The sequence below is a fragment of the Notothenia rossii genome (assembly GCF_949606895.1).
Source record: "Notothenia rossii genome assembly, chromosome: 8".
Taxonomy (NCBI): Eukaryota; Metazoa; Chordata; class Actinopteri; order Perciformes; family Nototheniidae; genus Notothenia; species Notothenia rossii.
The window spans coordinates 29,778,519-29,793,057 of record NC_136906.1 but is presented as its reverse complement, the minus strand read 5'-3'; the positions used below and the strand labels follow the sequence as shown (position 1 = coordinate 29,793,057).

General features: G+C 40.2%; 1 protein-coding gene across 1 annotated transcript in view; it reads left to right on the top strand.

Moving 5' to 3' along the window:
* spns1 (SPNS lysolipid transporter 1, lysophospholipid) overlaps positions 1–14,539 on the top strand; it is a 40,660-nt gene that overhangs the window by 5,415 nt on the left and 20,706 nt on the right. Inside the window, exon 4 of the mRNA XM_079644918.1 lies at positions 3–139. Within this exon, the coding sequence (XP_079501044.1) occupies positions 3–139 (137 nt within the window). The remainder of the gene's footprint in view (positions 1–2; positions 140–14,539) is intronic.

The following is a 14,539-nucleotide window of genomic DNA, read 5'->3' as shown; positions in this document are numbered from 1 at the left end:
AGTTTTTATCTGCAGCTACATGTTCTTGGCTCCTGTGTTTGGTTACCTGGGCGACAGGTACAACAGGAAGTACATCATGAGCGTGGGCATCTTGTTCTGGTCCCTGGTGACTCTCGCTAGCTCCTACACCCCCAAAGAGGTGAGTCGGCTTCTTGATTTCCTCTGGCACAACTACATACATATTTTTCATAGGCTTGAGTGTGTTGTGCACAAAAACCCAGGGAGTTGTTGTCAAGGGCAATCTGAAATGCCAGGCTCCTTCAAGATTGCAACGAATGGTATACTGAAATACGATTGTGCCTAAAGGTTTAAGGAATATGCAGGAATAAGAAAAAATAAATGCTGCAAAGCACAGCAGAAAACAGACCTTCAAAATAAAAGCTCTGTTTCTGAAATTCCCCATTCTTTAAAAATCAGGAATTCAATATTTATCGCAAATAATTAAAAAAGAATGATCTTACTTAATATTCTGCTTCAATACAAAACGCTTTAAATAAATATAATCATAAATATATAAACAGACCCTCTGACGTCCTTGCCAAACTTAATGAATACTATTGATTCATATTCTAAACTTTCAGGATGCACAGTCAACTGGAATAAGTCTGAGGCCATGCCTCATGCCATCCTTACAGATGGAGCACTGAATTTCGGACTCCAGGTTACAGCTTCCTGCCTACCACCAGCCAAAGACCAGTATAGAGGAATGTTAAGCCCTCCCACTATTTTCCAAGAGGGTGTTGCCAGATTTTCAATTTCAGGTTTTAACCAGGAGATGGCGCTTCATTCACAAATACAGAAAGACAAGTTTCATGGACTTTCAGTTGTGTTTTGAAGAGCATTTGAACACATCAATATTTTAGATCAACTAAAGTATATCTAATCTTGTAATTCAATAATATATAGTCTTTATATATTAAATAATCATAATTATAATGTAAATGTTTACATTACACTTCTTTATTTGTTATGCTCATACTTTAACCTTTACAATCGTTTGCTTTAATATGCAGTATATTTTTGTGTTTGCTTCCTCCTGCTCCCTTTCGGACACATACTGTATGATTTATTATTATTATTATTAATATGAAGATATTATTAAGATAAGATAAGATGTTACTTTATTGATTGAACCTTTTAGTTTAGAATGTGCTGTCCCACGGTAATTCAGAAGGCTCACAGGTCACATTCCGACCATTATTTAAAACAATAGGTGCTTTCACACCTTCTACAGTTTGATTTGTATAGAGGGAGCTCTGTCAGTTTTCGAATTACCCATTTGCTTTCGGGGAGCCCTATTTTTCAGAGCACATCCTGCTTTTAAATATGTCACACGCACGCTCTGTTGACTGGCGCAGCAGCGCGGATGCGATCAATTGCTATAAAAACACTCTTCTACTAATACAGACGGTGTCACTATGCCGGCGGATGTGGCCGTTGTTGAAGCCTCTTCAGGCTCCGCATCGGCAGGCCTCTCCCTCGGTGTGGAGCTGTCAAACTCGACCCTAACGCCGCTTACAGCCGGCCAACTAAAAGTTGTTTTCCGTTCACGTTGTCATTTTTAGACTCCTTCGCTTCTTTGCTTGTGAATCCAAAAGCTGTGACGCTTGGCTGTTTTTGTTTTGCCATATTTTTTTATTACACAGCCAGAGTTAAAAAAATATTAATATGAACATTTCAAATACCGCGCCGGCATCACCGCCATAATCATAGCAACGTAAGTAAGAATGCAGCGCCGCCACATACAGATGGCAACACCCAGACATATTCACACATATAAAACAAATATTCAGAAACTGTAATGAACAATAACTATTATTTATTTCAAGAACTGTTATTTACAGAAACTCAACATTTCTAATCTGTGTGACACAAATATGCACGACTGTTTTGGGCTCCCCCTATTTATCTCAAAGTCAGCCATCAGGGGAGCTCCCTCCCTCTTCGGGGGAGCCAAGCTCCTCCTAGCTCCCCCCCATTTCGAACAGTGTCTGTGGCTGAATGGCCAGCGATTAGGTGCGGCGCATTTGTCATAGGTGATCAGAGCTAACTGCCTGCCGTCAGATATCATTTAAAAACAGATCTGATTTTAAGACTATTTCTGCGCTCATAAAGAATGATAAGAATAAGAATAATGCGTATTGAACTGGTTTCATTAATTAGTGAGTTTATTTAATACTAGAACCGCCAATCGGGTCAATTTGTGTGATGTGTTGTTGTGTGTGTGCAATGTAACTTTTTTTCAATAAAATATTAAAGTCTCCCAGTCCTTGACTTTTCCTGAAAGTGTGTTATGTAGCACCTATGTTGTTAAAAATTGCATTCTAATAGCGGGATTTGACGGGTTTAGGTAGGCCTATACAAAAACCTCTGGCGGTTCTAGTGTTAAGGTAATTAGGTACAGTAGAAGCCCTTTTTTTTTATCAGTAACGAATTTAGCAGTTGAACATAAAAGTCAACTAACTGAGGGTCACTTGCAATGACAGTGTTGTGTCTAACTGTAAGCTTGTAACTCTGAGTAACCTACCGTTAATTTAGCTGCTGGAGAAGAAAGATCAAGGGGGGAGGGGGGGAGAGAGCTGTGGTTGATGGGCCATTAGTTGTGTAAATACACAGCTGAGAGCTGCCGTTTCATTCAGACTGTTTAAAAAACTGTAACAACGGACTATTTTTCTTAGCGGATGCATGTCAATTTAAATCAATACATACAACTATTTTTTAAATCAATAAAAAAAAAATCTAAATCCATAAAAGCATTTAAATTAATATTGGGAGTCATGTCGTTACTTTGTTGAGAATTTGGCCGTGTAATAAGCGGGATGATTTGCAGCGACTTGTTCCTTATGGGGAAAATAACACCCGTCATGTGTGTGTAGAGGTGTGTTTGGTTAAAACACTTTCATGAAGTGAAGGAATTTCCTTCTATAAAACAGCTGTGGGCAGCAGTGAGTGTCACGGACATGAATTCATAGATCAAGGCAGACTGGTGCACACACTCTCCTGTCCTGCCAGGCGACACGCCCGTTCTAAGCCGTGTCCCTCAATCCTCACATCCCAAGCATCCCCACAAGTGTATTATGTTGTTACATCGTTTCAGATGTTATGTTTCAGTTGTGCTCTGTCTATGTTCAGTGATGAAAACTTGTCACCTTTCGGCGAAATTCGCCGTTTTGAATCCAAAATAAGTCGTTTGTGTGATTCATGTAGATCTGCAATACAAATATTTTTGGGGTATGGGGGGGGCTGGGATCCGGAGTAATCTGCGGCCGTGAGCTGTTATGTGCCATCATGACATGCACGGTGTTCTTTTTTTATATATTATAATGAAGTACGAGCTGTGTGCACGAGTCTTCCTGCCTGTCGGCTCTGCTCATGGATGTATAATAAGGCTCTGCTGCTCCGAGATGATGGTCTAGCTTCAGCAGCTACATTACCTACGGGTGCGCTCGTTAATATTAACTGTGCGTCCGGAGTCACTGTGGCACAGACTGGACCGCTGGTGAACAGCTGTTAGAACGGGCCGTTCAGGTGTTCAGAGCAGAGCTCCCCGTCGGAGCGGCAGAGCGTGATGTGAACTGAAAAGTTTTTCTGTGGCAATATTATTTAAAGGCCATGTAATGCATCTAACACAGGTGTTTTTTAACATGTAGTTTAGATATCACCAGAATAAAAATAAATAAAAATGTTTAAAGTTTCGTCATAATTAAATGACATATACGTTAAAAACCGATGTTGGTTCCGAAGTTTGCCGAGTACGCCCCCGATCACTCCCGAACGAGCGGTGACGTCACACGTGGCAAACATTGCCATTTGATCAAATCAGTCCAAATGGCAAGCAACGCGATAACTTCAGACAGCGACAGCGACAGCGATCATTCAAGCTCAGATTCGGTGGGTTATCTGGATTCAGTTACAGAAGTAGAGAGTGAACCAGCTAGCCTTTCACTTCAAGGCATCTTGCCTTATAAGTACGAGCCTCCTGCCCAGCAATCGAACAACGAGGCAGAAACTTGTGAAAGAGAAGCGGATTCCGCAGCCGGCGAGACTCGAGTCGGCAATACTGAATGGTAAATTCTGTTTTATTTAATTTGACCTGCACTAAATGTCGATCTTAATTTGTCATCTGTTCCTCACACGTCCGGCAGATATTGTTTTGTTTTTTAATGTTATGTACAATATTCAGGTGTACATGTCAATGCTGTGAAAGCATGCCCACTGCAGATGAATGTGTATGCTGCAGAGAGATCTGGCAGGTGATGGAACAAATAGACAGTTTGCAACCTACTGACCAGATAGCAGAGTCCTGCATCGGGTCGGGTATCCGCGGGTACCCGACGGGTGACCCGCAAAAAAGGTGATTTGCGGGTGGTATTTTTTCAAACGCTTTTTTCCGGGTTCGCTTCTGGGTAAAACAAAGATGATGCGGGTCCGGTTGCGGGTGTTGCATAATAAATATATTTAAACAATAATAATGTAGTTTAATGTTTAAATCCTCAGACCTCTCCTCCGCGGTACCGAGCATAGGCTAATCATAACCTCTGCAGTGCATCTATCTGCTGCTGAGCGCACCACATTCTGAATGGCTGAGGTGAAGCTCTCTATAGCGGAGAATACAGCATTTACAATAACTCTTCCTCAAGAGCGAAATCCAACGTCTGGGAGGCTTTTGGTGACATCCTAGATGGAGAAAATAACCAACATCCCAGGCTTTTTGAGCCAAATATGCAACTGCGTGTGTTAATAATTGCACGTTGTCACTGCTTATATATATGCGGGTTCGGGTCGGGTTGCGGATCATGTGCCGGCGGGTCGGGTCGGGTTGCGGAACTAATTGGCAATATGTGCGGGTAGCGGGGCGGGTTCGGTACTGCACGTCACGGGTGCGGGGTGGGAGCGGGTCTTGAAAATCAGACCCGTGCAGGACTCTGCCAGATAGAAGACACCGACGAGAACCCAAGGTGCATTATTAGCCACCCAGGCTTTAGAGAAGGCTGTCTCAGTGTTTGGACACTGAAAATAGCGTATCTTCAATACAAACAACAACGCAGAGCAGTTGATGGCCCACTACACCAGTAAGTAAATATTGATTGACCCAACTGCCTATTGCAGCTTTGCTTTCATATAATACTTTTAGTCGCTACAGATATGGTACACTTTTAAAGATACCATTAAACTCTTTCAAGCAGTCAAAAACAGCTTGGCTTTTATTTTTTCTGTGTATGCAAGTTCAATGTATGCTTGGGAAAAGAAACAACTACACATGTGAGGAAATATATAAGAGGTCTATGATTCTGTCAAGCAGTCATGTATAACCTCATATTTATTTTGTACAAGTAAAATACAAATATCATGTTATAAGCCAATTTGTAACCATTGCTACATAATAGTACTACATAACATTTTATTTTTCTCCAAATATATTTATAATCTGTATACTTTTTTTTCATTAGGAAGTATCGATATACAGCTTATCGACAGTTTGTACGTTGGTGCTGGGGTGTACTCGGCCCAAAAATCAGAGTCCCGCTGCCTGCATGTGCTGTAACCGAGATACGGAAGACTTTCCCTGAACCGGGAGGCCGCTATCAGGGATTTCAATGGCCAAATCTGTAATTTGACATAAGTCATGCAGCTGAACTGGTTAAAATGGTTTCGCATGATGTAAATAATTTACAAAGTACATCATTTACAATATTATTTTTCCAAAGAAACATGTAAATATAACAACATTTTCCAAATCGCAAATTTGTAAGATTGTATTAATTTACTGTTTGATAAATAAAAAAGGGTTCTTTTGTTAATTTTTCACTTGTAACATTTTATCTTTATTGCAGTGTAGGCTACATTAGTCTATTTTGGTATATGTGCGAGCCCACAAATAATTAAAAGTGGTAAAAATAATAAAGATATTCAGACGTAATTCATTTTTGGCCTTACTTATTTCACTTCAACTTTTATATATTTCAGTCACTAGGCAAGTTCACTGTACTCTGGTGACTTTAGCTCAAGCTGGCATAACACCTGTAGTAACTTAATTCTGACCCGAGTTTTGTGCACAATCTTCCAGCACCCATGATCAATGTTTATAGCAATCAGGAAACATTCACAGCTCACAACTACACATCGCTTCCCCATCATGAATTGTTAGATAAAAAAAGTTTAGCGAGGTCCGGTTACACATATGTTGAGCGAAAATAGCGGAAGGATACAAAACAAACAATCCAGACGAGGCTGGTGTTTGCCACGTGTGACGTCACACAGCTGGGTTAATGGCTGGCAAGCTTTTCGCTACCGGAGCGGAATAACACGGGAAAGTGGCACACATTTCATGTTATTTGGGGGGTATTTATGGAAAGAATCATTGATGTTGATATGTCAAATGAAACAGTGGAAAGTGATGAAGCGATTTATTAACACAGAATAACATTTATTTTGGACATTACATGGACTTTAAGGAATCGTTGAGCTAGCTAGCTAGCATACATTGTCACTATCTGCTAACGTTAGCTTTAGCCTTCTATTTCTAATAGTTTTTTTCATAGGCTATAAACAGAGGTGGTATAAGTATATATATTGTACTTGAGTAAAAGTAGAAGTACTCAGATCTTGTACTTGAGTAAAAGTAATAGTCCCAGAGTGTAGGAATACTCTGTTACAGTAAAAGTCCTGCATTCAAAATGTTCCTCAAGTAAAAGTAGAAAAGTATTATCATCAAAATATAGTGAAAGTAGCGACAGTAAAAGTAGTCATTGTGCAGATTGGTCCATTTCAGAACAATAGATATGATATGTTTTATAATGATTGATCGTGAAAGTGTTCTCAAATCTGCTAAAGGTGCAGCTACAGTAGTTTGAATGACTTTGTATACTGCAGGGTAGCTTGTGGATTTACTCCAGGTGGAACTAAAGTCTGATTTAACACTTGATTATATTTCACTTAATTAATCCAGATCTGTGAAGTAACTAAAGGTATTAAATACATGTAGTGGAGTCAAAGTACAGCATGTACCTCTGAACTGTAGTGGAGTAGAAGAACAAAGTAGCAAAACATTGAAATACTTAAATAAAGTACAAGTATCTCAAAATTGTGCCCAAGTATAGTACTTGTTGAGTTTATGAACTTAGTTACTTTACACCATGTGGCTATAAAGATAAAAAGACTTAAGCCTTGCACAGAGGCACGAAAATACATTTTCAAAATGCTCAACAGTGCTGCCAAAATTATAAACTGACTGCTCAACAATTTGAAATAAATGCTTTTATATATTTCTATTATGTGACTCTTTGGCGTTTCTGTTATTATTAACACTGCTGCTTTAGTTGTTCTGACTGCTAAAATCCTCTGTCATTCCGTGGGGTGGGGGAGCCGGGGGCTCGGATCCTTGTCACCTTTTTCATACCTGATGAGTTTGCATCCCTGTATGTTAAAAAGCCTCAGTCACCTTAATTCATGTAATAAAAACATCTCAGGTCAGTAACACTCAAAGCTAAATGTGCAATACCATGTTCAGCTATGTTACTATTTATAATGTTATTGTTGTTACATCAGAAGATGTACATATTGAAATGATTTCTTAACTTACAGTAGGCTATTTTTTACAATGTGTGTTGGAAGGATTTATTAAATTACAATGAATATTGTCATTGTTGAAGGCTTTTAGAGAAGGGTGAACTATAAGCCTGAATGACATAAAATGTTATACCTAAAAACATAAAAGCCACAATAAATAAGTCACAATTATTGTAGTTATTTTTACCTCCCGTATTGCTTTCAACCCACCAGCTTTTATGGTGTTGTTACGTCACTAACTGTAAGCTTGTCACATACAGTCTATGGTCACTCAGAGTAACCTACTGTTAATTTAGCTGCTGGAGAAGAAAGATCAGGGGGGGAGGGGGGGAGAGAGCTGTGGTTGATGGGCCATTAGTTGTGTAAATACACAGCTGAAAGCTGCCGTTTCATTCAGACTGTTTAAAAAACTTTAACAACGGACTATTTTTCTTAGCGGATGCATGTGAATTTAAATCAATACATACAACTATTTTTTAAATCAATAAAAACATTTTCTAAATCCATAAAAGCATTTCAATTAATATTAGGAGTCATGTCGTTACTTTGTTGAGAATGTGGCCATGTAAGAAGCGGGATAATTTGCAGCGACTTGTTCTTTATGGGGAAAATAACACCCTTCATCCAGATGAGGATCCCTCCGCTACACTTTGGGATCCTGATCGACCGACGAAACTCCATTAAAATATACATATTTTTGGTGAATTACTGAGTTTAGGCACGTTAATAACCTTTTAATGAAGTTGAATACAGTATATTCATATGTGTCAGTGATTTCATGTCAATTCGGCGAACATAAACATAAATGATCGTGGTGAAGATGATGATTAAATTAGGATTAAAAATCGAGAGCCGGGCTGCATTTCCTCCCGTTCGTTTTTTTCGAATAAAAAAATTATTTTGTTAAATAACAACATGTTGATGTTTTGTAAATGATTACATGTCTCTTATTTAGCACAGAGTATGATATCCGTGACATATGGATCTTAACAAAGTTCCGCTGTACATCCAGCGTACTGTATCTGACTTTATTTCACATGAGCTCCAGTGTGGAACCCCACTGCACCTCCTGGTGGATCAATGATCCATTGCAGCTGGCTTCATTATAAATACATTTATCTATCACGGGGGCGGTCTCAAGTCAAGCTGGAGGTTTTCCCTTGAGCGAGGGCAGATCACGTACCAATCACGGCCCTCGCGTTTCAAACTGTCCGAAATGAATCGCTCCATCTGTATATGTTGGACAAATTCACATTTTAAATGGGTTCCGTAAGGCATGAAATAACTTGGAATCAAAATATGTCTACATTTTAACCCAATTTAACAAAAGATTTTAAAAAAATTAGAGAAATGGGGAAAGATCAAGCTTACATTATGGGGAACAATTTGTATTATTAAAATAGTTATTGTCCCTCAATTTAAAGTGGACCAATTATGCTATATTGGAAAAATATATTGTAGGGCCATACCTATACAAAACATGTCTGAAGTTTTTTGCTTGAAATACCAAACAGATCCCTCCTTGTAGCCATGCCTCATACTGCTCAAACCCCTCTTTTGCAGCCCTGTTAGAGAAATGCGGATTTTGGGTCCTTAGCTTGAAAAAAAGAAAAAAAAGAGGAGGAGGTAGAGCTAATGCCTGATCAGAATTCTACCGGAGATAAAGTAAAATTCTGCTGTGATAAAACGCCATCCTGTTCTAAACCACATCAACGATTATTTCTGAAACAGTATGGAGCTCAAATACTTTTTCTCTTGTGGGTTTATCACAAGGTGAGTTCCTTTTTTTATTTCCTGCTTTTTAAACACATGTGCTCTACAGTACAGGTTATCTCCAAGCGGCAAACTCTAGGGCAGAGCCTGGAGGCCAATAAGGAAGTGCCACAAACTGCAGTTCATCTATTGGCCGATAGGCGATGACTGCAGAAAGGATGAATTTCCATAGATCCCTATGTTAAAATGCCCAACATTTACAGCAGAAATACACATGTTTCTAGCCCTAGATGCAATAAAAATGATTTGGAATATAGTTAGATTCCACCTTAATGATTATTAATTGTTGAGTGAATTGTTTTATAACGCGACCCTTTTATTTATATTAGGTCTTAAAGTTTTTGCATAAATTAGGGTGTGGTCACTTTGATGGACAGGTACGTTCCTCACCGTCAGCTAACAGCAACTTGTCCACTCTGCTAGGCTACAACGTTAGCTAGTTGTAGTTACTGTACTCAACCCTTTATTCGTGTTCGTGGTGATTGTGCCTTTTAGGGAATGTTGTTACAAATACCAGACAATTAAAATGTCGTGCTGTGCGGTTGAATGTACTAACAGAACTCCAAGAAGTCTAAAATGATAATATTATACATGTTAACCCCGTTAGCAGGTGTTTGTGTGCTTGTTAGCTTAGCTTGTTATATAGCTTATTAGCTAAGCTAAGGACGTAACCCTTTATACATGTGTGTGTGTGTGTGTGTGTATATATATTAGGGCTGTCAAACGATTACAATTTTTAATCAGATTAATCACAGCTTAAAAATTAATTAATCATGATTAATCACCATTCGAACTATGTCCAAAATATGCCATTTCTTTATGTATATTGTTGTGGGAATGGAAATATAAATGAAAGAAGGCGGATATATCCATTTAACATACAGTATGTGTGTTTATTATAACATTTTTCTGTGTGTCAAATTGAAAGACAGCTCACACACCTATCAATCATCAAACCGTGGGGTCTTAATTCATTACGTGTTGATTTCCATCAACGGGGGAGCACTTCAGGAAAGTCGACAGGGGGGGGGGCTAGTGGAGTACTTCTTGACCACAGAGTGTGAACGCTGTGATCAGCTGTTTTAGCACAGTTCCCCAGTGAAGGGGGGGAGTTTCCCTCCGCAGCCGGTTGGCGTGGTTTTGGCACAATTCCGTTGTACAGACCGACGTTAACAGCAGCCCTGTCTGTGCACACTGAGACCGACTCTGTCGTCCGGTGATCTAACCGCCTTCTGGAAAAGCTTCACAAGTACGTAGGTACGCAAATGCGCTTTGTGACACAAGTGACGGTACGCATTTCAAATTACGCACATAACCTGCGTACCAGTTATGTGCACCCCTGTACTACAGCAAAAGTATTCTCCGTTGGGACTTCCTGCAACAGCCAGAAGACATTATCAAAGATGTTCTATTGAGAAGACGATCACTACGTGACAAAAGTTTTCAAAACAGTTTCTAGTCTTCGGTATTTCCAGACAAGTGGCTACTGAAATCAATCTTACTAACTGCTGTCTGTGCAATTCTCGGCGCGAGTTGGCAGACTTTATTTTGCTTACTTTAACATCATTTTTCATGGTGGGGCTAAGCCATTTCTTGGTATGGGTGTAGCCTACCCCAGTCATACCCTGGCGCTGCCACTGGTGGGATGTATGGGGCGGGCCATTCTGCACATGCGTTAAATGCGTTAAATATTTTAACGCAATTAATTCAAAAAATTAATTACCGCTGTTTACGCGATAATTTTGACAGCATTAATATATATATATACATATACAGTTTAGTTTATGAGTCAGCCTTGGGTAAGACTTTTATAGTCTATGGCTATGACGCCCATAATGCTAAACGGGAGCAAATGTTAAAAGGAGAAACAATTATCCCAGTGGTGGCCGCCGGAGCTAACGGAGCCGCAGGGGGCTAGCTCCAGCTGGCGTCCCGGTGGCCAGAGCTAGCCCCCTGCAGCTCTGTTAGCGTCCCTGCGGCTCTGTTAGCATCCCGGCGGCGGAGTCCGGTGTTATAACTGGAGATCAAGGAATGCAGCGAAACGCGGACTTGGTTCGCCTGCAGCCCGCTGTAGTATTAGCTAAATAAATTATGTTGAACAAGGCTTATTAAGCTGAACTCAGCCACAATTTTCTGCTATGTATCGGTACTTATTTTTATTTAATTAACGTGGGAATGACAAGCATTAAGAATAACAAAAAAATTGCTATCTCTCTTGCAGATTGTCTCGTTTGATTATGAACGTTTATATAGTGGAACTACACTGTTTTATCAAAACCAAAGTGCCACGCAGTAACTTGGTATGCATGCATAAATGTGCTTTACAAATAAAACTTGATTTGGTTTGATTTGATGTATTTCATGTTAGCTTAGCTTCTTAGCTTGAGCTAGCTCTGTTACTTCCAGCTCGGTGGCAACAGGTCCTGTCTCGGCTCCGCCTCTTTGCCCTCATTTGGATCAGGCTGGAGCAGGCGGGAATTAGACTCTGACGTCACTGTCGAGACGTTAGTGGCCGACTCCGCCTACTAAGACATTGCCATTGTATGTACTGGCAGGGCCGATATTTGGCATAGGCGACATTGGCGGTCGCCTAGGGCGCCATATCTGGGGGGGCGCTGCGCTGATAGCTCTGGGAGGGGGAAAACAATATTTTTGACCATTGGCGCTCATCCTAATTTTCGGCCTTGATGTAACAATATTCATAATTAAGTAAATGTAACACCCTTTTCACCCCGGCTACACTTTTCATTTGCCCTGTACGATGGGCGCTGTAAGTGATGTAAGTGGGGGATGTTGGCTTATCAGGCGCCCGCAGCTCACAGCCAAAGTGCGAGCGTGGGAGCGTGGGAGCGAGAGAGCGAGCGAGAGAAAGAGAGGGCGCACCGGTACCGGCGCTGTTGTTATTAGAATCTGGTGCTAGCTGCGCTAACGGATATAAGAAGTAGATGTTTCTACAACCAGGGTGGAGGAGAGCTCTCCTGTCAGACTGAGAGGCTCAGTGAGGTAAAGGACTCTTGAGCGTTTAGATAGTTAATTTTAGTCTAAGTTATCTCAGTGGGTCTCAAACAAATATGTGTTTACAAATTATGTAAACACATATTTCCAAGGCACTCCTTTATAATTATTAGGATAAATAAAAACAGGTTTGAAATTATTGGTTATGTTCATATACTTATTTGATTATTAAAATGTAAACCGATCTTTTTCATATGGGTGTTTTTAGAGTTGTATCCCCTAGATCAGGGGCCTCATTTATAAAGGGACATACGCTCAAAAAATGGCGTACGCCAGTTTCTACGCAATGTTTGCGATTTATAAAATACTAACTTCACGGGAAAATGTGCGGTCCTCCACACAAACTCTAACCCATGCGTACGCACTAAGCACAAAAACGTGAGAGACGAGAAACTGCGACACCGTTGGCAGAAGGAAGAATGGAGAGAAATATGTGGAAATAATTCCATAAATAAAATGCTACCTCTCATTTATCATATGAAGAATTCATTTTCACAAATTGATTAAAGCCAATCTTAAAATGATTAAACAAACGCCTGTTTGAGACTCCTCAGTGCACACAAAAACATAAATTGGAGAAATAAATAAATACGGATATGTTATTTAAAACTCGAATCGAATATGTTGTGTTAATGTTATGAAATGTTTTCTCATAAATGATGCGGTAAGCAGGAGGACAGAATTACGTCTAAACTGACGCCGTTTTGCATTTCTATAGGTTGTAGATACGAGCATGGTTTTATATACTATCACGTTTAATCGTATTTTATGCCGTTTGCCAAGACTTGATAAGTAGCTCGTAAAACACAGGAGGTATGGAAAGTAAGAACACCATATGTGGTCAATTGTACAGCTAATATAACACAACACATTAGTTGTATTTCCTTTAACTGGTGGATTATGGATATATAGTTGCTGATCAACAGCTGGAACAGAAACCACCAAAGACAAACAAATAATTCAGATCCAGTCGTCATGACTCCACTCCGGAGGGATTCCCTGATCATTTCTTACAGGTTCTCATCAAGGGGGGGTTTCCTGTCCCCGGTACAAACACACTGCCTGAGGAAGGCTATGTGTATTTATTTTGTCATTAACCTTTTTCGGACCACTTATTTATTTATTTTGGTGACGATCCGACCTCCATGCTGCTTCTTTGGTTCAAACTGCATCCACCAACCAATATGATTTTTCTCGACCTCCCCAAAATAACCAAAATCTGACACGGTGTGAGATGTCTATTTTAGCTGTTCTGTCGTCATTTACTGCGATCTTCTTCATGCAGTCAGTCAAAATGAATGAATGAATGGGCGTTTCTTTGACTATTTATAGGCAAATATGGGCGTTACGTGAAGCCCGCAAAAGCTGCACCGCATTTCGAGTCGATTGTGATTTATAAATGGAAACCAGCGTAGGAAGTGCCATACGCACTTCCCTCGCCGGTACGCAATGTTTTGTGAATCGGAAAATGTCGCAACATTTCTGTACCTATTTTTTTGCTTTGTACTACGTAAGCAACCTTCCCACGTGAATCCTACGCACGGCGTTATAAATGAGGCCCCAAGTCTCTAGTAATTGTGTGCTCAAAGTGCAGCAGATTGAAGCATTTTACTTTAAAATTCTGTTTTTGTAGTATATTTCTCTTTTGTAGAGATTTTTCATTTATTCTTTATAAAATCTCGCCTAGGGCTGCAAATTGGCTAGGTACTAGGCCTCAAGAGCCTTTCTTGTTGTTACGGCTGCTGCCTTCCTGGTCGTCTGAGTGTTTTCAGCTGTGTGTGTTCTATGTAAATGAGCTGTGCGGTTGCCCTCCCGGCATTGGCTCCCATCTCCTGGTCCGCCCCTGAAGATTGCGATTGGAGCACGCCGGGCCCGACGCACTCCAATCGCAGCGCACAGCCGGCGCACACCTGCTGGAGATTATTACAAAGCTTGGGGACAATCATCATTCTGGAGGCTCTGTAGGTGGGCAGATGCCTCTCGCTACTTGCTCTTTGTTCTGGGGTTAAAACTTGTGTGATTAGTAGTGTCTAGAGTAGGTTAGTTAGAGTGTAGAGTAGCTTAGTTAGTGTTTAGAGTATAGTTAGGATTTGTGACTGTTGCCTTTAGTTTAGCTGTGTTTTTGTATAGATTCTTTGTGTTAGTTGTACCACTTTTAGAGTGAGGTTTTTGTTTCGTTCTT